This window comes from Gopherus evgoodei, chromosome 10, assembly GCF_007399415.2.
Source record: "Gopherus evgoodei ecotype Sinaloan lineage chromosome 10, rGopEvg1_v1.p, whole genome shotgun sequence".
Taxonomy (NCBI): Eukaryota; Metazoa; Chordata; order Testudines; family Testudinidae; genus Gopherus; species Gopherus evgoodei.
The window spans coordinates 2,576,065-2,601,400 of record NC_044331.1 but is presented as its reverse complement, the minus strand read 5'-3'; the positions used below and the strand labels follow the sequence as shown (position 1 = coordinate 2,601,400).

At 44.6% G+C, this 25,336-nt stretch overlaps 1 protein-coding gene across 1 annotated transcript in view; it reads left to right on the top strand.

The window, feature by feature from the left end:
• ADAMTS7 (ADAM metallopeptidase with thrombospondin type 1 motif 7) overlaps window positions 1-25,336 on the top strand; it is a 134,222-nt gene that overhangs the window by 79,439 nt on the left and 29,447 nt on the right. The window contains exons 18-22 of the mRNA XM_030578602.1: window positions 3,853-5,769; window positions 8,016-8,168; window positions 8,953-9,126; window positions 10,651-10,797; window positions 13,914-14,073. Of these exons, the coding sequence (XP_030434462.1) occupies window positions 3,853-5,769; window positions 8,016-8,168; window positions 8,953-9,126; window positions 10,651-10,797; window positions 13,914-14,073 (2,551 nt within the window). The remainder of the gene's footprint in view (window positions 1-3,852; window positions 5,770-8,015; window positions 8,169-8,952; window positions 9,127-10,650; window positions 10,798-13,913; window positions 14,074-25,336) is intronic.

Below are 25,336 nucleotides of genomic sequence, written 5' to 3'. Positions count from 1 at the left end.
GAATTAGATTGACAGAAATAAAAGCTTTTAAAGCCTTTTAAATATTTTGCAGCACCACGAGTTTCCACCCTAAACTTTGGCAGAATCTTGCAAATGTTTTGAGCCCACTGCAACATGGCGTTTTAGGGAAGTCACGAGAGTTTGTATGTGTGTACACACTAAGGCAGTGCTTCCCAAATGTGGGACGCCGCTTGTGTAGGGAAAGCCCCTGGCGCGCCGGGCCGGTTTATTTACCTGCCGCGTCTGTAGCTTTGGCCAATCGTGGCTCCCACTGGCCATGGTTCGCAGTCGGGATGTGCTGGCTACCACTTCCCGCCTCCCCATTGGCCTGGAGCGGCCAAAGTTTAAAAGGGACTGGCTGAGGAGCCTTCTGGACCAGTTATAGTGATTTTCAATAAGTCTTGGAACACTGTGGAAGTTCCAGAAGGCAGGAAGAGGGCTAAAGTTGTGCCAATATTTTAAAAGGGTCAGTTGGAAGAACTGAGTATTTATAGACCTGCCAACCTAACACTGATCCTGGGCAAAATAATGCAACAGCTGATATGGCACTCAATTAATAAAGAATTAAATGAGGGTAATATTATCTATGCCAAATATGGGTATATGTTTGATATCTTTTTTGATGAAATTATAAGTTTGGCTGATAATGGTAATAGTGTTGTTGTAATATACATAGATTTTTATAAGGCATTTAACAAGTTACCACATGACATTTTGATTAAGAAACTAGAATGATCCGAAATCTCTGTGGATACATTAAACAGATAAAAACAGGCTAATGATAGGTCTCAAAATGTGATTGTAAACAGGGAATCATCACTGAGTGGGTGTGTTTGCAGTAGGTCCCACAGGGAACAGTTCTTGGCCTTCCACTATTTTACATTTTTATCAGCGATCTGGAAGAAAACATAAAATCATTCCTGATAACATTTGCAGATGACATAGAGACTGGGGGAGTGGTAAATAATGAAGAAAACAGGTCAGTGATCCAAAACGATCCAGATCGCTTTGTAAACTGAATGCAAGCAAACAATATTCATTGCAATATAGCCAAATGCAACATCATGCAGCTAGAAACAAAGAACGCAAGCCATAGTTACAGGATAGGGACTGCTAGCCCAGAAAGAACTTACTCTGAAATAGACTTGGGGGTCATGGTAGATAATCAGCAGAACATGAGCTCCCAGTTCAATGCTGTGGTCAAAAGGCTAAAGTATGTTGTCAAACTTTTCCCGTGCTTGTTGGTTGCCACCCCTGTGAAGTTCCTAATCTCTCCCTCCTTGTGCCATCCTGATAGTTGAGATCAGCCTGCTGAGATCCCCTAGATTCAAACATCAGGAGACGGGCCAGAGCGTTCTCAGTAGAGGTTTTCTACTCTGGGACTCAGTTGCCTTGTGCCTTAGCTGCCTGGGCTTGTTGACCTTCTGGGGTCACCTGTTTTCTCAGGCTTTGGTGTACATAATAAGGAATGGGCTGTAGACATTGCTCCTTGGTCTGGTTGTGTTCTTATGGTGGCAGCAGGGTGGTGTGAAATGGGCTTGGGTCCTGCTAAGGGATGTTAGTACGTCATAACAGGTTATTTCAGTGCTATTTTGTAACTGGTATAAATGTCTGGTAATGAACACTTGTTCTAAATAAACTGATCCTTGTGCCAAGCACATTCCTTACCCCAGATTCACTCAGATTTTACATTTCCAAAGAACCTGTAACCTACAGGAAACAAAGGCTCAGTCCTGCCCTTCGATTCTCAGGCAGAGGCTGTAAGCTGCTGAGTCAGCAACTGATAAATGCAGGGAACATTGGGGCTGACCAAGGGTGGGGAAGATGCTTCACTGGGTCTGTCCTCCCACACCAGAGCCAGCTGGAATCATAGTGGGGACCATAATCTCTTTGCTAGTCCAGACCTGGCCCTCGGTTCCCCAACGGGGAGAGAAAAACTAGAAAATCGTGAATTGATTTACATTTACAACCAAAAAGGTATTTGAAAATCCTTCACTGACATCCTGAGAACAGAGTTCAAGAAACCAGTGTTTTCCCCAAAGCGTTGAACATGATATGCATATAAAACCAGAATGAAGATCCCCCACTGCAATGTCACTGCTACTTGTCCATCCATCCATCCAAGTTATTCACCCTGCCCCCCTTCATCGCAGTATCTGAGCACCTCACAATTTGCAATGTATTTATCCTCACAACACTCCTATGAGATAAGGCAGTGCTGTTATCCCCATTGTACAGATGGGAAACTGAGGCACCAAGAGACTAAATGACTTACCCAGGGTCACACTGGCAGTCCGGGATAGAGCAGGGAATTAAGTAAGGCTTGTGCCCTAATCATTGAGCCAAACTTCCTCTCTTTTCAACCATTGCAGTAGAAACACAGTCTTGAACTCTGTCTTAGTATGTTCATGAGAACGGGCCTGCTTTCCCCATATTTTGATTGACAATATTAATACATTTGTCCTTTTTAGTATATGGGCCAATGACACGAATGGTCCAAATCACAGCCCTCACTGGGCAACTAGGATTTCTCCAGTGTGGGCGAGCACCCAGGATAGACAGCCAATGTGCACATCCTCATAAACAACTCCCACACTGCGTGCTCTCGGGAGAGGATGTGACCTCCACTCCACTCACTTCACTCCCCAGCTGCCTTATTGGTCCCTCAGAGAGACATTAACTTGTGCCAAGGGCTAGCTAGCAGCATGGGGACTGCGGAAGCACAACGTTGGCACCTAATGACCTTTGCACATATGTAACATATCCACCCCCATCCACACACACACATGTTCACATGAGTCTGCCCCCAAGCACAGCTTGGCCAGACCCCACATAACTCTGCAAATAGTCTGAGAACTTAATCTGTGAAATTCACTTTGAATTCTGATTGCCTTGCTTTGTTCACTGTAAATTAAACTTTTGCCCAAACTGATATATTGTCAACCCAAATAAATGGTATTTCTATTGAAAGCCCCTGTGCTTAGGTTTGCCTTTCTAGTTTGATTGTGTAAAGGACTTCGTAATACATGAGTAATGCTACATAAATCAGTTATAATTAAGCATAACGATCTGTGGCTCATTAGAGCAAGTGTGATGTTAATGAAATTATGACTTACATATTAGGCAGGATAATTTCACTGACCTTATTTCCAGTTTGTGGGTCTCTTTTATACTGAATAATGTCAATGGGTCCATTATGTGCTTTCCCTCAACAAAATGTCTTATTAATCCTTGGTTTTCCATTTCCCAGGCCCACACCCATGTTATCACCCCTTTATTTAACAATCTCTGTCATGAGAAGGGCCAGAATTCATGGCAACTGCAGTTGGGGCTATTAGATCATCTTAACCAGTTCTCTCCACAAATCCCAACTCCAAGAAAACTTTCTGGCCGGCATGTAGGCCAAGTTTCAGCCTAAAGCAAAATAGGCCGAGATATAAATACACCAGAAAAGTGGTTTGTAACAGAAATATGAATGGCCCTTTATTACAGGCTCACTACCAGACTTTTTTTGTAATATATAGATTTCTCGGTACTGTATAGCTACCCAGCAGAGCGAAGTGGCATAATATTTAGTAAAGCACTCCTGAGTCAAGTTGGTTGGAGAAGGTACAGAATTTTTATTAATTGTATGAACAAGCTGCTCAGTTCAAGCGTTTTCTGCCTTCTGGCTTTACAGGCTCAGAGAGCTAGCACTGATATTAGCATAGTCATTCCTATGTGAATATTAAAGCATCTCATTTGCATAGCCATTCCCATAGTTGTATGATAATACACATCCTTACTATCATTTACTGACTACTGCTTCTCATGCTCTCGTTTCTGATATTTTCATTTCTTTTTCTATTCTAGTGCTCAGTAACATGTGGAAATGGAACACAAAGACGCCTTGTTTATTGCAGTAACAATACTAGGACAACTTGTGATCTTACACAGAGACCACTGTCAGAAACTACTTGCTCCCTGAAACAATGCCAGAAGAAAATAGAAAATGCCAACACTGACTGGTCTGGCAGCGGATCTTCAAGCAGAGAACTATTTAATGAAATAAATTACATTCCCAATCATCACATTTCCCACTTCAGCCCCTCAATTCCAAATAATCCAAAATCCAAAGATGAGAATGTCATAACAGAGGAAGATTTTTCAAGCAGCAGTAACAAAAAGGAAAATGTGTTTGTGGATGATTTTTACTATGATTATAATTTTATCAATTTCCATGAAGATCTGTCCTATGATCCCCTGGGTGAGAAAGACATCAAGAGTGAGGGGTTTAAACCAGATGCTGAGGGCGAGGCTTCTAATGAAATGTCTCCTAACATTCCGTATAATGTAAAACCAGGAGAACCCAATGAAGGAAACTCAGCAAGAAGTGAGACAAATACTTCTGCAGATGTGCATAATGAAGAAAAGGAAAAAAGTGGCATTGGAGACAATAAAACTCTCTTTGGTATAACTGAAGAACATGAGGATATCGGGACAGCTACTGCCCACTACATAACCCCCTCTTACATTGGAGATGAGGAGAAGGAAATGCAGACGCCACTTTCTGAAGATCATCCATCCACTGAAAACGGAACAAGCCTTTATTCTATAAACAGCCAGGATAATCTGCCCACTGATAAAACACAAGGAGTCCTGCTGACAAGGACCATTTCTGAAGAGGATGCGACAGTCACCATCCCCTCTGTCAGTTATCCTTATCTGGACATCCCCTCTCCACCACTGCCTGTTGACAAGGGCAGTGCTGGTGGAGAAGAGATGTATGACATTTGGGGAACTACAGGAAAGCCTGGAAGCAGAGAAGAGGATGGTAAAAACACAGAGGTGCCTACTAACAACGACAGCGAAGATGATGGCTTGGCTGGTATTACCGAGCCAGGCCAGGAAGATACCAATGAAATGGATTTGATCATCATCGATGATGGTGACACTGGCTCCAAAACCGAAGATGAAGAAGCACAGGCCAGCATAACTGCAACAGCAGACAGTGCATACATGAACAGGCCCCCACATAACCTCCCTCCCCAGTCAACGACAAATGAATCACTGCATCCTGCAGCTAAAGACACCCCTTTCCTCTCCACTGAACACGGATCTAAGCAGGAAACAGGAGGCACGAGTGAAGATACTCACCCCACTATGGGTTCATATAAGTTAGATAACAAGGAACCGGATGACCATACATCCCGTGCAGAGGATGTACCAAAGCAGCTAGATGATTTCAATGCTGCTTCACAGATGCCTGATACACGAGCAGCCGCCATGACAGCTCTTCCCCTGCCGAGGTCCATGCCTCCCCATGTGCATGAGCCATCCACACAAGAAATCAGGACACTTACATCAAACAGTCTAGCCCCCCAGGGTGCCCAAGCACCAGCCATGCCAGTATCCTCAGATCCAAACCCCACAGCTGGTCCAGAAGGGACGCTCTCTGCTTTGCCAGCCGAGTTCACCACGGCATGGTGGGCTGAGAGGGAAGCACATGAAATAGAGACGACTCATTATAGAAGGGAGGTGTTTTCTGACGTGCCCAGGGCCACCCACGCAGGCCCAACCGAAAGCACAGGCCCGAGTGGAAGCTCCCCAGGGGGCACCCAGAGGATATTTGCTAACAGGGATGGAGAACATGGAACGTCTCTCCCCACACCCAGTCTTCCCGAGCAGCAGCAGCAGGAGGCAGAAACAAAGGAGGATTCTTTCCTATTGCTCCCTGCTACCAGAGCAGCCACAGTAACGACCAACTGGGAAGTTGGGCGCTGGAGTGAGGCAAGTACATCTGACACCTGTGAAAAGAGTAGCCCTGGCATTGTCTGGCAGATGGCCCCGGCCCTTTAGCAGGGCTTTGTCATGTAGGGCTTACAGAAAAGGTACCTGTTTCACAGATCCGTTCTTTTCCTTGGCCAAGCTCCATTTCCATGCATTAGCAGGAGGAATTAAGTGCAAGGTGGTGCTATGGGCATTTAGTCAGCAGTATGGGGTGGGGCACAGAGGTGCCCTGGCTGCGGGTGGAGACCAAGAGCAGGAAGCTGGCCAGAGCTTCCCAGTGCATGGGTGAGCACACCCACTGTTACACTCCTAAGGGATGCAGCCTGTCTCCCCTGCACACACTCTAGCTCTGCTGGCTGGTGCAACAGGGGGGTGCAGTTATACCTGCCCCCTTTGCGGCATTATCCTCCCACTGAGGCAGCCTGTGCCCCCCAAGCACAAAGCCTGGGTTAGAGCAGCCCTTACGTTTGCCTCGCAAGTGGGAGAGCAGGGAGAAGGCACCATAGTCCCTCCCACACGCTGTGCAGCCACTGGAGCCCTAACCCTAACTTAGCCCTAACTTGGTGAAGCATGGAGCAGCCTGCACAGTCCCATTGTGCGCTAAGCCTTACGGGGAAGGGTCCCCCCAGTTCTCTAGTGGGGGGGTGGCCCCACCCAGCACTTCGCCCAGCAGCTAAATATATAGCACTGGCAGTGCGCCAGCTCCAGGCCACGAACGGGCTTCCAACTCCCTTCCACTATCTGTATTACTGGAGTGCCTGGGGGCCTGGCAGGTCAGGGCCCTGTTGTGCGAGGCTCTGTACAGACACACCGTAGTACGCAGGCTCTGCCCGGGTAAGCTCAGTTACACCTTTGTCTGAGAGAGCCTTAAAACATGGTAAAATCACAGGGATTCTATTCGCATCACAACTACAACTTATCAAAAAAATCGTACAGCACCAAGTCTGCTGAGTGAGCTACTATCACTAATTATTCGTGTCCCTTTATTACATGGTGATAGCTTCCTATGACTACTCTTTGGATAGACTTTGTAATGACAGACAAAAGGCTGATGCAATTCACTGCATGGTAATAAAGTGAGAGTCAAAAAAGCACAAAGAGTATAATCCAAATTTCCCTCCACTGCACTTTCTCTATCGAGAACGTCTGTTACAGAGTTCACAGTGTGCAGTGGGTCATATGCTGCTCAAGGACAGCTACGTCACAGCAATGAAACAGAATTACACTGGTTTAACTGAGAGCACAATTTAATCACATATTCTGAACAGGCCTCGTCAGTTCCTGATGCAGGGCTCAAATAATGCTCATGTTCAATGCCCTTTTTATACATCTTGTGTACGCAGGCTGTACACTTTGGAAGGGGACTGATAGGAGAGAGAAGTTTATCAGAACTTGTATCACATAAAAAGACTTGAACTGTGAACTACAATAAAAGGAATGCTTGGCCTTAAAGGAAATGAGGAGTTTCTTTGCAGAGAGCAGTTAAACAAACAAAGCCAGCAATGCTAATTAAATGAAGCTCTAAAATTAACCAGACTAAATCCACCCCTGGTGAAATAAAGACCCTGGAGCTGCACCCACTTACCCTGTAGCTTCATGGCCCAGCAAGTGCAGCTGCTTCTTAATCAGTTAGAAACTCGTGGTGGGTAATGCCAAGTAACAGTCAAATGCACAAATCTGTAAAGCATTTCAAAAGGCAAAGCTGGAGTGGAGAAGAAAGGACACAGTCTCCTAGCCAGAGCACACACAACTAAAGTTATTCTAGAGGATCTCCTTTCCTACTCTTCTTCCTCCCAAAACACAAGGAAGCCTGAAGTCCTCTAGGAATTGATTAAAGAATGAGAATCTTGCTGGGGAATTGTAAACTAGCACAAACACTTCTCTAGCAGGGATAAAGTTCTCTATTCACTTCTTCAGGATGGTTTAAATGTTCTGTAGAAAGCCTTTCAGTCTCTGTTACATTCTGTGGTTGTGATTCACTGTTGCATTGACAGTGATGTAACGCCACTGACCTGCAGTAATCCAGTGGTGAATTGGACCCTGCAGGTTTTAAGACACATTTCTGCAGAATCCCATTTAATTTTTATTGCATCCTTGTGATTTCACCCGTCGAATTCCATAGGATTTTCCCACGAAGACAAGTTGTTTGCTTTGCTGCCTGTGTAGTTCCCTGATTGCTGAGTTTGGTTTCTGTGGGTGGGTGGAGGAAGGGGTTAATTTTTGCTCTGTTACTGACTGTGTTCCAGTGCTCCACAACCTGTGGCTTAGGAGCGAGCTGGAGGACAGTGCATTGTAGCACAGGCAAAGATGAAGATTGTGTTGCTGCAAATAAACCTGTCCCTGCTCGAAGGTGTTACCTGAGACCATGTTCCTCGTGGCGTATTGGAAACTGGAGTAAGGTAAACAGAAATATACTTCCCTTCTCCTTGCCTTTTACTGGTGTCTCTGAGTATGTCTGCACTGCAAAGAAAAATCCACACCATGAAGTCTCAGAGTCAGGGTCAATTGACTCAGAGACACTGGGCTCAGGCTACGCAGCTAAGAATAGCAGTGTAAACATTCCTCTTGGGGCTGAAGCCCAAACTAGGAAACCCAGTGAGTGTAAAGAGTAACTAAGTGAGAACATAATAGCTCTGATTGGAAGGGAGTGAGCAAAAGTAGGAGTAAAATCCCTTAGGGTGGTCTGGGCTAAAGCTATTAAGGAGAGTTGTGGGGGGATATTGGGGAATACCTTGGCCATGTTAGACTCTCAGAAAGTTTCACAAGAATCCCTCATAGCGTGAGACTTTTGAAACTAGACTGGACAATCCCATTGAGAATAAATGGTAGGCACTGCTCCTGGAACGGCAGGATTACTAGAGATGGTTTTAATAGGCCTTAACTTTCAAGATCTGTGGGTGTGGGGACATGACCTCAAAAAGCTTTCGCCATTAAAAATGCAAATAGAATTGTCTGAGAGTGGAAAGTCCGGGGGTGATAGTCATGCTTAGGACCTTCTCCAGCTTGGGCCAGGTACAATCAGGGAGAGACCCAAAAGTAAAAACTGAAAGAGTTAATGAAGGCAGAGCTTGACAATTCATTTATTTAATATCTGGGTAAACTCCACTTTGCCAGAGAGATTCATGTCTGGACACTGTTACTGCCTCCGCTCCACCAGCATGACTCATTGTATTGTTTACCCAGTGCTCCAAGAACTGCGGAGGGGGACTGAAGGTTCGGGACGTGCACTGCGTTGACACCAGAGAACAGAGGCTTCTGCGGCCCTTTCATTGTCAAGCTGTTTTCTACAAGCCCCCAATGCAGACTCCCTGCCAAACCATGCCTTGTCTGGACTGGTATATCTCGTCCTGGAGAGAGGTGAGGGGGATTTCCAGAGAGAGAAGGTGCACGCAATACATCATCGGAGATGGGCCTGGCCCAAACGTCCCTAGAGTTCAGAGGGTCCTGATGCAGCAGGCCTCTCTGTAAGGAATACATGAAGGCACAGATGGACCAAATTCTTTTCAATGTTTTAACAGCTGTTTGCAAATAACCCAACATTATCAAGTGTCTATTAAATGTTGAACTGCCAAACTGTGATGAAAATTGGGTTAATCTCAGACACGAGTTGAATGTTTTAATGGAAATTCCAGTAAGCAACTGCTGATCTATGTTCTCTTCCACTTGCCCCCATAAGTTTCCACGGGCAGATCAACAGCCCCACAAACTAGGAGACTAATAAAGCTAGTGCTGTGTTCTAAACCCCTGTTGGACGTAGGAGAATCCCGCTGAAGCCAGCCATATGCGGTGCCCACCAGAGGGTCCCCTGAGCAGGCTGGTGAAGGCACTCAGCCCCAAAATAGCTTGTAACTTATCTGTTTTCCTTTCCTGTTTTTTCTTTGTTTACCGGAGATGTCACTGAATGAGGCATTCTGGGATATCGTTGGGGAGAAGCATTCTGGGATTAAACGGGGACTTCTGGTATTTGTGAAGCCACAAAATGATGCATCCCAGGGTATCTTCAGTTGGAAGATTCCACAGATAAATGTTTAAATGGTTATTTAAATGTTATTTCTTCACTGATTTTCTCCTTCCCCACCAGTCTGAGCTTGGCACAGTCCTGCTTTCGTAACCCCCATGCTTACACGGCAGCATGGGATTAGCCCATTATCTTTTATTCCATGTTCATTTTTGCCTTCAGCTTTAAAAGTAGGCTGTCAGCTAAGTAAAGGAATCTGAAGGCCTTGAAATCTATTGTTTACTCTACACTCTCCCAGTCAAATATCTTCCTAACTTGGATCCATTTATCACTAGACGCCCCATTCATTTTCTTATCTGTATATCCAGTAAATATATTTTTTATCTGGTTTGTGATGTGATGTTTCACATCAGCACTTATTTTTCACTCCCTTCCCTGCAAATACATTTCGCTGGCTTTTACTTTTGCTTAGCCTCATAGTGCAGCGTACACCGGCTATTATTTAAGAAGTATACTAGTCAGCTGGTAGGCCACATTCCACACTCAGTTCGGCTTGTGTGATTCTCGATGATGAGAAGTCAGTGGGAGTATTGTGTGACCTGTGCTGTGGGCGGAATCTGACCCTCTAAGTATTTGGATCTAGGAAGTAGTAAATGTCTATGAGCCGAAATCTGCTGTATTCTTATAAAGCTGTGTGTGCCTAAGAGTTAAACTTCAAATCAATTTAGTATCCTCACTTCCACAACTGAAACCACTCGCAGACAATAGTTATAATCAGAAAAATGGGCATTCAACACTGGAGGCAAATTTTTCTTAGGGCCACTTGACACTGTAATTCCATAAGAAACAAGTAAACGGGGTGTTTTTCCTTTTCTGTTACTCCAGACTGATTTCAATTTGATGGTTTGTTTGTTTCTCCTTAGTGCTCTGAGTCATGCGGCAGCGGTGAGCAGGAGCGTTTAGTTACGTGTCCAGAATTCGGACGATGTGATGAAATGCTAAGGCCAAATAACACAAGACCCTGCAACACTCACCCATGTACCAAATGGGTAGTGGGGTCATGGGGACAGGTGAGCAAATGTTTAAGGGAAATAAATGTCTCCTGCAGCTGAATTTCTCTTGGGAATTAATCACGTGTATTATTTTTGAACAGCAGTTTTCCAGGGATTTAACTGTGGCCTGGTCTACACTACGGGTTTAAATCGTTTTTAGCAGCGTTAAACCGATTTAACCCTGCACCCGTCCACACAACGAGGCCCTTTATATCGATATAAAGGGCTCTTTAAGCCGGTTTTTGTACTCCTCCCCGACGAGAGGAGTAGCACTGAAATCGGTATTGCCATGTCGGATTAGGGTTAGTGTGGCCGCAAATCGATGGTATTGGCCTCCGGGCGGTATCCCACAGTGCACCACTGTGACCGCTCTGGAAAGCAATCTGAACTCGGATGCACTGGCCAGGTAGACAGGAAAAGCCCCGCAAACTTTTGAATTTCATTTCCTGTTTGCCCAGCGTGGTGCTCTGATCAGCACGGGTGGTGATGCAGTCCCAAATCCAAAAAGAGCTCCAGCATGGACCGTACAGAAGATACTGGATCTGATCACTGTATGGGGAGACAAATCTGTTCTATCAGAGCTCCGTTACAGAAGACGAAATGCCAAAGCATTTGAAAAAAATCTCTAGGCTATGATACAGAGTCCACAGCACAGTGCTGCGTGACAAGCATAACGGAAAGCCAAAGAATCAAATGGACTCTCATGGAGGGAGGGAGGGGGTACTGAGGACTCCAGCTGTCCCACAGTTTCCAAAAAGTATTTGCATTCTTGGCTGAGCTCCCAATGCCTGTAGGGTCAAACACATTGTCCAGGGTGGTTCAGGGTATATCTCGTCGATTTACCCCCACTCTCCCTCCGTGAAAGAAAAGGGAAAAAAATCATTTCTTGACTTTTTTCAATGTCACCATATGTCTACTGCATGCTGCTGGTAGACGCGGTGCTGCGGCACTGAACAACAGCATCCTCTCCCCTCCCTTCCTCGGTGGCAGACGGTACAGTGCAGAAGGACTGGTAGCCGTCCTCGTCATCATCCCATGAGTGCTCCTGGCTGGCCTCAGGTGAGGTTGGCCGGGGGCACCTGGGTAAAAATAGGAATGACTCCTGGTCATTCCCGGCAGATGGTACAGAACGGCTGATAACCATCTTCATCATAGCAACTAGGGGCTGAGCTCCATCAGCCCCCCGCCCTTCATGTCTAAAGAAAAGATTCTGTACTGCCTGGACTATCATAGCAGCTGGAGGCTGCCTCCCCCTCATTTTATCTCACTAAAAAGTCAGTGTTTCTTATTCCTGCATTCTTTATTACTTAATCACACAAATGGAGGGGACACTGCAACGATAGCCCAGGAGAGCTGGGGGAGCAAGGAAGCAATGGGTGGAGTTGTTGCAGGGGCACCCCCTAGAATGGCATGCAGCTCATCATTTCTGCGGGATCTGACATGGAGCGGCTGTGCTCTCTGGTACACTGGTTCTCTAGTACACTTGCCCCATATTCTAGGCAGGACTGACTCTATTTTTAGATACAACACAAAGGAGGGAATGACCTGGGGAGTCATTCTCATTTTTGTCTTTGCACACCCAGCCAACCTCAACGAAGGTCAGCCAGGAGCACCCATGACAGCAGCAGATGGTACAGAACGACTAGTAACCATCTCTGCTAACTTGCAAAGGCAAATTAATGCTGCTGTGTAGCGGTGCAGTACCGCCTCTGTCAACGGCATCCAGTACACATACGGTGACAGTTACAAAAGGCAAAATGGGCTCCATGGTTGCCATGCTATGGCGTCTGCCAGGGCAATCCAGGGAAAAAGGGCACGAAATGATTGTCTGCCATTGCTTTCATGGAGGAAGGAATGAGTGACGACATTTACCCAGAATCACCCGCGACACTGTTTTTGCACCATCATGCATTGGGCTCTCAACCCAGAATTCCAGTGGGCGGGGGAGACTGCGGGAACTATGGGATAGCTACGAGATAGCTACCCTGAGTGCAACGCTCCAGAAATCGACACTAGTCTCAGTACATGGACGCACTCCACTGAATTAATGTGCTTAGTGTGGCCACATACACTTGACTTTATACAATCTGTTTTACAAAACCAGTTTATGTAAAATCGGAATAATCCCGTACTGTAGACATACTCTGTAACTCAGATAAGCATACAACTGCTATACTACCTGGTCTATAACACGGTTTCTGCAATCAAGCCCATACAATTGATAGTAGAGTTTATAAGGCCTTGTCTACACTTAAACATTTTGCCACTTTAACTATCCTGGCATAGTTAAAGCAGCCAAAAACCCCTAGTGTAGCTGCATAAAAGTGCTTCTACCACTCTAGCTTATTTTGGTTTGGCAAAATGAAATAAATGATGCTGGTATAAATCACCTTATACCAGTATAACTGTGTCTATACTAGGGCTTTTCCCAATATAACGATGTCAGCAAAAAAAATCACCCCCCGAACTGACATAGTTATGGTGGCAAAACTTTTCAGTTCCGACCAATGTCCCATTCCATGTCCATGTATCTGAGGCGTGAATGGAGACGTATTGTGAGTGACTCCGTTTCAATAAATTGTACAGAATATTGGCAAAAATAAACCACGCTACAGAGTTTCTCATTGACTAGCTGTGCTGAGAAAAGGTACGCGGGGGCGGGGGGGGAAGACTCTGTTTCTAAAGAAGTCCTGTTTTGTTCAGATACATTATAAAAACTGGACGAGCCAGGCCAGCTCTGAAGACAATGAAGGTTAATGGACGTGTGTTGCTAACCGTGCCTCATGTTCCGTCAAACAAGAAGCCTCCCACCTCCTCAGTCAGCAGATTTAATAGCGGTCTGTTCACTTAGCGGAAGCTAATGAGCCCAGCAGCACCAGATAAACTGTGGGTTATGTACAATAGAAATAGAATTTGTATCCCATAGAAACAGAACTAACTGGAGCGGAGGATAAAAGAGAAATAAGTTCTACAACGACAGTGTAGGAATTTTGCTCGGGTGCCAGTTTAATCATATGACTAGCGATGTAGCGTATAGCTATTTAAGTGAAGTCTCAACTCCAGCAGCAACATATAAAAATAACCCTTACTTCTGGATGCAGTTGATTATATCCCAGCTAATTAACTTTCTGCAGTGCACAGCTACCTGTGGTGGTGGCATCCAGCGGAGACAGGTGAAGTGCATGAACACAAAAACTGGCGAAGCTGAAGAAGACAGTAGCCTGTGTGACCACGAACAGTGGCCAGAGAACACCCAGAAGTGCAATCCCCAGGACTGTGACAATAACGAGTCAAGTAAGTGTTTAATAACTAATGCAAGGTCATATGGCTTCAAAAACTTAGCCCAGAATTCAGGGCTACGTCTTTCCAGTGAAATTAACATTACATATTTGTCTCTTTGAGTGAGTCGAGCTGCACGAGGGCTTGTGCAAGGCTTTCCAGTGTAGAAATTCTGCATTTCATGAACTCTGCTGAGGTTTGGTTCTGATCTAAGGGAACTGTAGACAATTGAACTTTGCTTTCAGTTAAGAAACTCTGAAGTGGAGGATTGCATTCAGAATAAATATTTGCATTAAATCACTTCTGTATTCTAATGCAATCTTGTTGGTAACCCTGTAATGATGCCACCGCTAAAACTAATTGGAATCACACACAATGTGGAGCCCATTTAGGAAAGTTGCAATAAAACATATTTTGTCATCACGACTTAGAATTATTAAGCCTCTAAAGGTTGACAGTAGATTAAATTTAACCATACTCAGACTTGTACCAGTGGCTTCACCTGGAGTAAATAAAGATATCGTAGCAGCCACAATACACAGAAGCTGGGCCATATCTTCAGCTTGTATAAATCAGTAGCTTCCTTGCCTTCAATGGAGCTTTGCTGATTTACACCAACTGCAGATCTGGCCTTTCCAGTTAAGCATAGAAAATGTCAGTGCTGCTGTTCAGCCTTAGAGCCAATGATATTTCTATGAGGCAATAGGAATGGTTTAAAAACCATCCAAATGTTCCAGTTTGGTATACAGGAGAATTGGGCTTTTGGGGGTCAGTCCTTCAAGGTGTTGAACACTCTGGCCCAAGTCAGCAAAGCACTTTAATGAATGGCACTGCTCACATGCTTAAAATTAAGCACATGCCTCAGTGTGTGGCTGGATCAGGCTGGAGGGCTGAGCACCAGGAAGGACTGAGCCCTTTGCACAGGGCTGCCCAGAGAGGGGGGCAAGTGGGGCAATTTGCCCCAGGCCCCGGGTCCTGCAGGGGCCCCCACAAGAATATAATATTCTATAGTATTGCAACTTTTTTTTATGGAAGGGGCCCCTGAAATTGCTTTGCGCCAGGCCTGAATCCTCTGGGTGGCCCTGCCTTTGCAAGGTTGTCCTTGTGATGCAGCATTGTGCTTTACATAGTGTCCAACACACATCGGAATTTAGAAATAGCTTTACAAGAAAACATGGTTTTACTGGACTTGAAAATGTCTGGCTAGCTGCAGAGCAGATGTTGCATGAGGTTATCACATTTTCATCTCAGCCTTATTAAATAGCAGGATAGACTTTGTACTATACTGTACAGGTGGGATTTTCAAAAGTGCTCAGCACTGGACTAACTCTGCTCTGATTGAAGTCAAAATGAGATTTACCATGGACGTCAGTAAGAGCTGTTAGGACAGCACCAATTAAAAGCCCCTTATTGACTTTAATGGATCTTGGATCAGGCCCCTTATTCTCTGTTTCTGAGATGGAGTATTTAATTCTGAGCAAATGTAACAAAGAAATTTGAATTTACTCGGGGGGAAAAAAAGATTGAAGCTTTTGATCTGAACATCCATGCCCCCACCCAGCCATCTCGTTCTCTTTCCTCATCCTCTCATTGGGGCTGTCTAGTGTGTAAAATAAACACAACTAGTTCATATGTTATAAACCTTTGTCAGCCTGCAGTTCCACCCTCTCAGTGAGGAGCCAAGCATTGCCTGGCGAAGATTTATTATGCCATTTCAGATATGAATCATGCACAATGCGCAGGATGTCGTCCGAAAAGACAGAATGAAATTTCAGGTTCTCAGGCCTCCTAAACATCTGTACAGTGAACTTGCCATATTGCTTTACATAATTGTCCTGCCATACAGGAGAAGTCCCCTTGATACTGAGTTTATGAAGGAGTGAAGTAAGTTCCAGGTTTACAGTGTGGGACTTGGCACATCTGTGCAATAATGCAATTACCATATCTCCCGTAGAGATTGGAAACATCCCAGAACTCATACTGTACCAGACAGCTATATTGAACAAACCAGTAACTAGATTAAAAACTCAACATTTGCCCACAGGATCTGAGATCCCACAGCTATTTCCTATAATAAGTACAGGGAAATACAGTGCTGCATCATTTCACACTGTTAGTACATACTGTTTAAATGGCATGCACATCCTTGGATTTATGGTCTCTTTGCCCCTTACTAAGCTGTGCTCTGAAGATGACTGAAAACCACATCGGAACATGCTGCGTTTTCTGGGTGCAGTCAATGTAAATATTGTTTCTAACAGAACTTAACGCCTCCCATTGTTTGTGTTATCCCAGCCTCACATTTCACTCGTGGGTAACTAACTGGAGAGCGCAGATCGTTAATGGCAAGCTGAAAGACAGTGGGCAAACCTAATCTTTTAGGGGGAAATCCTGCCCTGTCTCCACCATGGCTATGCAGAGTGTTGCCTGGCAAAGTCGAGCCAACACAGTTCTGCTGTATGGGATGGGAGTGATATAAAGAGAGAGGCGTATGTAGCCCTGTGGCATGGACATCCGCAGAGCAGCGGCTGCCAGATAGCAATGTACATGGGGCCGTGCTATTGGCTCAGACACTGCATAGACCTTCCTGCCCTGCCGAGGGGGCACGCTGCTGCAGCATCAGAGCTGCAGAACAGCAGTGAGATAGGGAAGGGAAGGGGGTTGGTTCTTTCCCCCAGCCCTTCAGTGCTACCCAGAAGCCAGCCCAGCTACTCTGGCAGGTTGATGGGCTGAGAACTGGGGCCTTTCCAACCTATATTCCTTTATTACCTTGATAAGGAGCAGCTCTAATTCTTTTTATGCATGGCTTTAATGTATTTTTAGGACCTTCATTAACCCCTGATATTTTATTCTCTTTCCCTGTCCCCTTCCTCATAGTGTGACACTCGAACCATTTCATGTTAGGAGGAAATGTTTAGTCCCCTTTCAGATCCCTGCACTGGCCAGGAAAGGGTTGTGCATGGAGTAGTTTTGCCCAGTTTGGGGAGGTGGGGGGGGGGTGGCTGTCATCTGTGAAATTAACATAACTTTCTGAAGAATGCTAATGCAATAGGAGATGACAGTCTTGCCTTTAAAATAATACAATGCAGAGCATTGATAGCAGATCGCTCGCACCTCCTCAGCAAGCTGGGGTGGCTGGAACATCCCTTTTGCCTGGTTCACCACCCTTGACTCAAGGCAGGTTTTTAATACAAAGAGTTTTCAGCTAAGTTTTAGTCCTTTCGCTGTGAAATTGACTGGCCATATATTTGGCACATTTTTAAACAGTGTGTAGATAGCATGTGTTTTTCAGCTCTCTACGTCTGAATAGCCTAGCCGATGGGAGTGTAGGTCTGCAGGGTCCTTGACTGGACTTGTTTTATAATGGCACCAAGCAATATCTACCGTGGGGAAGGCAAGGCAAGCAGCTGACATGCACATAGGTCCAAATCAGGGTATTCAGAGGTTTCACATCATTAAAAAGGAAGAGAAAGACATGTTGCCAATATGAAACCTCAGGCAATTGATAGTCCTTGTGGATGGAAAATCATACGGCAATATACAATGATTGTTCTCTTCCTTTTCCTCCCTTTGTTCTCATGATGAATAGCAGTGATAAATAGGCTCAAAATATCTCTGCACTGATACATATTTGGATGAGTAGCTTCCCCGTGGTAATAGGACTGTATTTCTGTAAGCCTAGGAAAGCTTCATGCCAGAGGCATAGAGTGAGAAACGTGTGCCAAAGGGCCACCGGGGTCTAAGGGGCCATTTAACAAATGGCCCCCTGCTGCACGTTTCCTTGATTAAAGGGCAGGTCACAATGATCCTTGCAGGGTGAAGGCTGCACAAGAAGCACTTATTAACCCTTTCATGGTTCAAATTCATGCACACAAGGTGGGGAAAATGCTCATGCTTTGGGTGATCTCCACAATGCTCCTTTCCTTGTACACTGGGAGTGTCAATGCCATAATCTAGCCCATTGCATCCAGCCAGCAGTGGATCTGGTAACCAATGCCAGTGGTACGAAAAACCATTTAAAAGAACCTTTAACTGGCAATTATTTCTGTCCATTGTCAGAGCCGTGCATGGGATACAGCTGTGCCAAGCCTATGGGCTGCATAGGGTCCTTGGGCCAGGCTAGTGGCATTGCTCTTTCATGCCCATCACTTTCTCCCTGCACCCAGACTGAATTTAAACCATGAAAGGGTTAATAAACAGTCTGGAATTTAGACCCAGATCACACTGATTAGGGATGCAACTAGGAAATGGGGTGGAGAGCAAAGCTGGCTAATGAGGTTTCAGTGGTCATGGTTACAATACAGGCATTTCGATGGGGGGTTAATGTGCCAGAACCAACTGATTGCAGCTGAGTTACCTGCAGTATAGATTGAACTCACCTTTTGGGGCTTCAAGCCAGAATGTTAGGCTAATGCCCAGGAATGGTTAGAGGCTCCTGTAAGAGCTGGGTGAATGCTGAACAGTTCCAGTTCATAGCCATGTGTTTTGAAATGCAGCAAAACTCAAAACACTGGGATTTTATTACTCTGAATGCAGGAATGCTAAGACAATTTTGTAGAGTTTACGCAGAATGATTGGTACAACATGAGAAACTAAACCCTCTTCTGCCTTCCATTCTACCTCCACCCATCCTTCCCCAGGATGCAAACAAGAAAAATCCTTAAACTCTCACCATTTTAAACTATTGAAAGCAATCCAAGCATGTTAGTCCACCTGCCCCTGAGTTAAATTGGAGGCAGTAGGCAATTATTTTTCTGTGATCCATTGCACAGACTCTGAACTTTATTTCAATCTACTAGTACAAACAACTGTAACTTATTGAGCCTGTGCTTCCCACACAAAATAAAGAATACATGCTGCAGATTCTGAGAACAGGGCAGTCACCTAACCTATTTGTGAAAACAGCCTGTGGAAATACAGACACGTTGACGTGAGAGAGCCCTAAAGAAATCGTTTCTTCCCTAGACTCTTTTGATGCACATTTTCTTTTCATTTTGGTTCAGTCAAGAAAACATCCACCATTCGTAAACAGCCATCACTCCCTCACGCAGCCATGGAATGTCATGGCCATGGCTAGGTTCCAAACAGACTATGATGGAGTTCACAGGCAGAGTTAAGTGACTGGACTCAGAAGAAGCTTGCAAAGTGTCCCTGGGGGCAGCTTAGCAGGCAGTGAAGAATTATGTTGTGTGACGCACTCAGGTCAGAGATACCTTGACGCTCGTGCCCTTCAAAACCTGCTGAAGCTGTGACTGTGTGAAGAGACAATGCCCCTTGCTCATTGTGCTTGGGTAGCGTCTGACAGCTGGCTCTGCAGCAGCTTTGCAAAGTCCAAAAAGCCAGCTTGCTATAAGTCACATATATTATTGCCATTTAGGACATGCAGTTACCATGAGTAAAAGGAGATGGACTATGCAGAGGAGGAGAGAAGTGGCTGCAGACCCTCTGACCCCACTTAAGCCAGTTTAAATATTGCTGCATCACCGATACAATGAGTTGGGAGTCCTCTTTGCTTATGTCCCTGACAGGCTCGGAGGAATCTCACATGCTGTGCTTGCAGTGGTTGATCACACATGACCATATTATAACCTTTACTGCCTTGTAAATCACAGTGTCCCCCACTCTCAACAATGACAACCGTGATCTGTCGTGGGTGTAACTGACACCAAGTAGGATGATTCTCAAAACTGAGCACAATCTCAGGATAGACTGAGAAGTCATTTCTGAATCAGTGAACCCTCCCTCCACGGCTGCCATTTCAAGTTCAAGCTTCTTTCTTCACCATTGAGGCCCTTCGCGGCTCTCCCTCTCACTACTGTCTTGTGACCTTACCTCTCTTCTCTCCACACTGCCAACAGTCCCAGTCTCAAACACCCGCCTGCCCATTGTCCCAACTGCTTTGTGCCTTTTTCCACACCACCCCTTGTGCATGGAACCATGCAAAGGGCAGCAGGGCTCTCTCCTCCTTTAAAACCTTCTCAAGAGTTCTACTGCAATGGCGGCAAGAAATCAGCCAACAAGTGATGGCTAGGCTGCAGGCAACACCAGGAGAAATGTATGGGTCAGATCCTCAGCTGGTGGAAATCAATGTAGCTCTAGGGCTTTGATGAAGCTGCATTGGTTAATACCAGCTGAGTATATTTGCACATACAAATTATGCATACACATTGCGCATATTTTAGTGTTTTTTTCCCCTGTCGCTTGTCATCTTAGGGCCAGACCCAGTGAAGCAACACTGTTCACTTAGTGGGATTCAGGGCCGACTCCAGGTACCAGCCCAGCAAGCAGCTGCTTGGGGCGGCCGACAGTGAGGGGTGGCATGTCTGGGTCTTCGGCGGCGGGTCCCTCACTCCCTCTCGGAGCGAAGAGCCAGCCGCCAAATTGCTACCAAAGACTGAAGTGGCGGCGGTAGAGCTGCAGATCGCGATCACGCCTTTTCCCTGCTTGGGGCAGCAAAAACCCTGGAGCCAGCCATGGTGGGATTACGTATGGAATAAAGTGCTATGCACTCTAAACCAGTGGTTCTCAACCAGGGGTATGTGTACCTGGGGGTACACCAGAGGTCTTCCAGGGGATCCGTCAACTCATCTAGATAGTTGCCTAGTTTTACAACAGGCTACATAAAAAGCCCTAGCGAAGTCAGTACAAACTCAAATTTCATCCAAACAATGACTTGTTTATACTGCACTACATACTATACACTGAAATGTAAGTACAATATTTCTATTCCAATTGAATTATTTTATAATTATTTGGTAAACTGAGAAAGTCAGCAATTTTGGAGTAAGAGTGTGCTGTGACGCTTTTGTATGTCTGATTTTGTAAGCAAGTCGATTTAAAGTGCGGTGAAACTTGGGTACACAGGACTCATCAGCTTCCTGAAAGGGGCACAGTAGTCTGGGAAGGTTGAAAGCCATTTCTCTAAGCAACAGCATCAGATTCTACCCCTTAGATGTGTGTTTGTACAGGACCTTGTACAATAGCATCTTGATACTGATTGGAGCCTTCTGGGCACCACAGCAATATGAGTAATACAAAATAATTATTTGTAAACTCTTGGGATGTACGAGGTGATTAGAAAGAGACAAATGTGGTTTTGATGTTCAGGAAAAGGAAAGAAATATCTTGTCAACTACAACTCATTTTAACTCCTCATCAGACTATTAAGAGACTATGTGTGCGTTTATTAGAGGATAATAGAAACACTGGCAGTGAGCAGCATGAACTTATCAAGACCTAATCAGACCAGACAAATTTAATTGCTTTTCTGATAAAAATTCAAAGTTAGTAAATGAAGGGAATTCATTAGATGTTATATACAAAAACCACGGAAAACATTTGATCTGATGTCTCATGAAATCTTATTTGCAACATTAAATCAATTTGGCTCGGAAAGGAGCACTGTCACATGGATTTCAAACTGGCTGATGTGCCACATACAAAGGTAATGATAAACAGAAAACCTTACAGCTCTAGGGACTAGCAGAGTGTTAATGAAATTCATGGAAGTTACTAAATCAGGAGGTGATACAAAGAAGTGAGGACAGAGATGTAATAAAGTGAATAGAAAGAAAGGCAGGAAATAACAGTATGATAGTCAGCTTAGTAATAGCTGGAGAAATATCAGCTGCAATGCAGACAATCAGTGGGAGCCAGAAATCTGAAAAGCAGTAGTGCAGAAAGAGATCTAAGTGTGATAGTGGGCCGTAAATTAGCTACAGGTTTACAATGCAGTATGGCGAGAAAAGAGACCAACGAGATAGTGGCAACAGCATACAGGTATCAGTGGCATAAAGCAGGATAGAGATAAGTTCTTTCTAGGATAATCTGGGAGACAGCCAGCACATGGACTGTTGCATTCGATTCTGGGTAAACAGATATAGAGAAATTGGAAGGAGGTCAAAGATCATTAAACATTATCAGGAGGCTGGAAGGAGTGCTTTGCACAAGAGCTAAACAGAGCAACAATTAAGTGGGAACGTGAAAACTACCTACAAATGTCTGATGAGTGCAAACAGCAACAGGCAGATTGTCCTCTCAGCAATGCAAATCTGGAGTAATGCCACTGAAGTCACTAGTGTTTCACCAGGGTAAAACTGGTTTGAAAGTAACCCCAAGGATGGGGGGGGCTGTTTAGTGTGGTACAAGGAGATAGAACTAGAAGTCATAGGATGTAGTTAAGAGAAGGAAAGTTGGAACTGAATACCAAAAGAAAACTTGCTGACAGGAAGATCTGTTAGATGGTGAAACAGCCACTCAATTTAGCGGTGATGTCCTATCACTTGAAATGGCTAAAACAAACCTGGACTAAGCACTAGAAAATGTCCTGTCAAGCACAATCCTGCACTGATCCCTGGAGATGTTGGACTAGTCCTGGACATTTCTGTCTCTAACCTGAGCAAGGCAGACTATTTACTGGCTTTATTTACTTACCTTGGCTGCAGGCATAATGCTCTTTTATGTAACAGGCATTTTGTTTATTCCTTGCTCCTTTCACCTTCTGTCAGAGAAACATATGCATGTGCCTTGGTACTAGACAATCTCCTGTCTGCTGGAAATCTCTCTGGGGCTGCAAGGGTAACATTGCTGAAAAGCAAAAGCAACATAACAAGAGGATTAGATGTCACTGATAATCACATGTTAAATATTACTCATTCTTATCACTTTAATGTGTCTGGAAAGGAGCTTTTTGTCTGCCCAGAAAGAAACATTAAACCCTTCAGAGTTTTGTTTAACAAAGAATGTATTAAAAGCTAGTTCCAGTGCAAGCTGTAGAAGTGATAGCTGCTACTTGTGCCTAGAGTTGAGAAGTTCAGCTGAAGGGGTGCATTCAGTCTTTGTTCTAAATGGGAGGCTACACTGCAGTCCAAATGACTGCTCACAGGCTGCTGCTATCTCTGGGGATGCAGAAGGGACTGCAAAACAAATAAAAACCAAAAAAAGTTAGAAATAGCAAACAAAAGACACAAAGAGACTCAACCTCCACTAGACCCGTATTTATCGTCTCTTCAGCAAAGAAAATCCCTAGTGAACCTAGACAACCTGAGAAGTAACCTCGCCCATTTTTACATTTTCAGTAGTTGGTGGAGTTGCTTACATGCATAAGAACATAAGAATGGCCGTATCGGGTCAGACCAAAGGTCCATCTAGCCCAGTATCCTGTCTACCGACAGTGGCCAATGCCTGATGCCCCAGAGGGAGTGAACCTAACAGGCAATGATCAAGTGATCTCTCTCCTGCCATCCATCTCCATCCTCTGACAAACAGAGACTAAGGACACCATTCCTTACCCATCCTGGCTAATAGCCATTTATAGACTTAACCACCATGAATTTATCCAGTTACCTTTTAAACGCTGTTATAGTCCCAGCCTTCACAACCTCCTCAAGTAAGGAGTACCACGGATTGACTGTGCACTGTGTGAAGAAGAACTTCCTTTTATTTGTTTTAAACCTGCTGCCTATCCATTTCATTTGGTGACCTCTAGTTGTTGTATTATGCAAATAAGTAAATAACTTTTCCTTATCCACTTTCTTCACATCACTCATGATTTTATAGACCTCTATCATATCCCCCCTTAGTCTCCTCTTTTCCAAGATGAAGAGTCCTTGCCTCTTTAATCTTTCCTCATATGGGACCCTCTCCAAACCCCTAATCATTTTAGTTGCCCTTTTCTGAACCTTTTCTAGTGCTAGAATATCTTTTTTGAGGTGAGGAGACCACATCTGTACACAGTATTCGAGATGTGGGCGTACCATGGATTTATATAAGGGCAATAATATATGTTCAGTCTTATTCTCCATCTCTTTTTTAATGATTCCTAACATCTTGTTTGCTTTTTTGGCCACCTCTGCACACTGCGTGGACATCTTCAAAGAACTATCCACGATGACTCCAAGATCTTTTTCCTGACTGGCTATAGCTAAATTAGCCCCCATCATATTGTATGTATAGTTGGGGTTATTTTTTCCAATATGCATTACTTTACATTTATCCACATTAAATTTTATTTGCCATTTTGTTGCCCAATCACTAGTTTTGTGAGATCTTTCTGAAGTTCTTCACAGTCTGCTTTGGTCTTAACTATCTTGAGCAGTTTAGTATCATCTGCAAACTTTACCACCTCACTGTTTACCCCTTTCTCCAGATCATGCAGTCCGGAAAAAGCAATCAAAGCAATGTGAACCACTCGTTTAATATGCTGAGATCAGAGTTACTTGCAGCCTTAATTCATATTCATAGAGTTAAGGCTACAAGAGACCATTAGATCATCTAGTCTGACCTGCTGTGTATCAAAGACTTTTAAATTTCACCTGTTGCCCTTGTATTGACACAAATAACTGCAGTTTGGCTAAAGCATATCCTTCCAGAAAGGCATCCAGTGTTGATCTGAAGATATTAAGAGATGGAGAATTCACCACTGCCCTTCCTAGTTTGTTCCAGTGGTTAATCACCCTCACTGGTAAAATTATGTGTCTTATTTCCAAATTGAATTGTCTGGCTTCAGCTTCCAGCCGTGAGTTCTTTTTATGCCTTTCTCAGCTATGTTAAAGACTCATTAGTACCCAGTAAGTTTCTCCCTGTGAAGGTACTTACACTCTACAATCACGTTTCCTCTCAGTCTTCTATTTGATAAGCTAAGCAGATTGAGCTCTTTAAGTCTCTCACTGTCCGCCATTTTCTCCAGCCTTCCAATCACTTTTGTGGCTCTTTCCTGCAACCCCTCCAATTTTTCAACATCCTTTTAAAAATGTGGGCACCAGAACCATACGCAGTATTGTAGTCTCTCACCAACGCCCTATGCAGAGATAGTCACCTCTCTACTGCTACTCACTACTCCCCTACTTAGACATCCAAGGATCACATTATCCCTTTGTGTCACAGCATTGCACTGAGAGCCCATGTTGAGCTGCTTGTCCACTATGACCCCTAAATCCTTGTCAGAGTCACTGCTTTCCAGGAAACAGCACCGCATTCTGTAGGCCAGGCCTGCATTCCTTCTTCTTAGATGGGTAACATTTTGTTTGAACGGGCCCCACTGACCAAGTGATCTAGATCATTCTGTGTGACTAGCCTGTCATCCTTAATTACCTCTCTGCCAATTTTTGTGTCACTGCAAATGTTAGCAGTGATAGAACCATTGAAGAGCATCGGACCTAGTATCAATACCTGTGGAATCCCACTAGAAAGACCCCCATGCAGCAATGATCCCCACCGACTTCTACTTTGAGATCTCTCCGTTAGCCATTTCTTCTTCTTAGCCAGTTCTTTATTGATA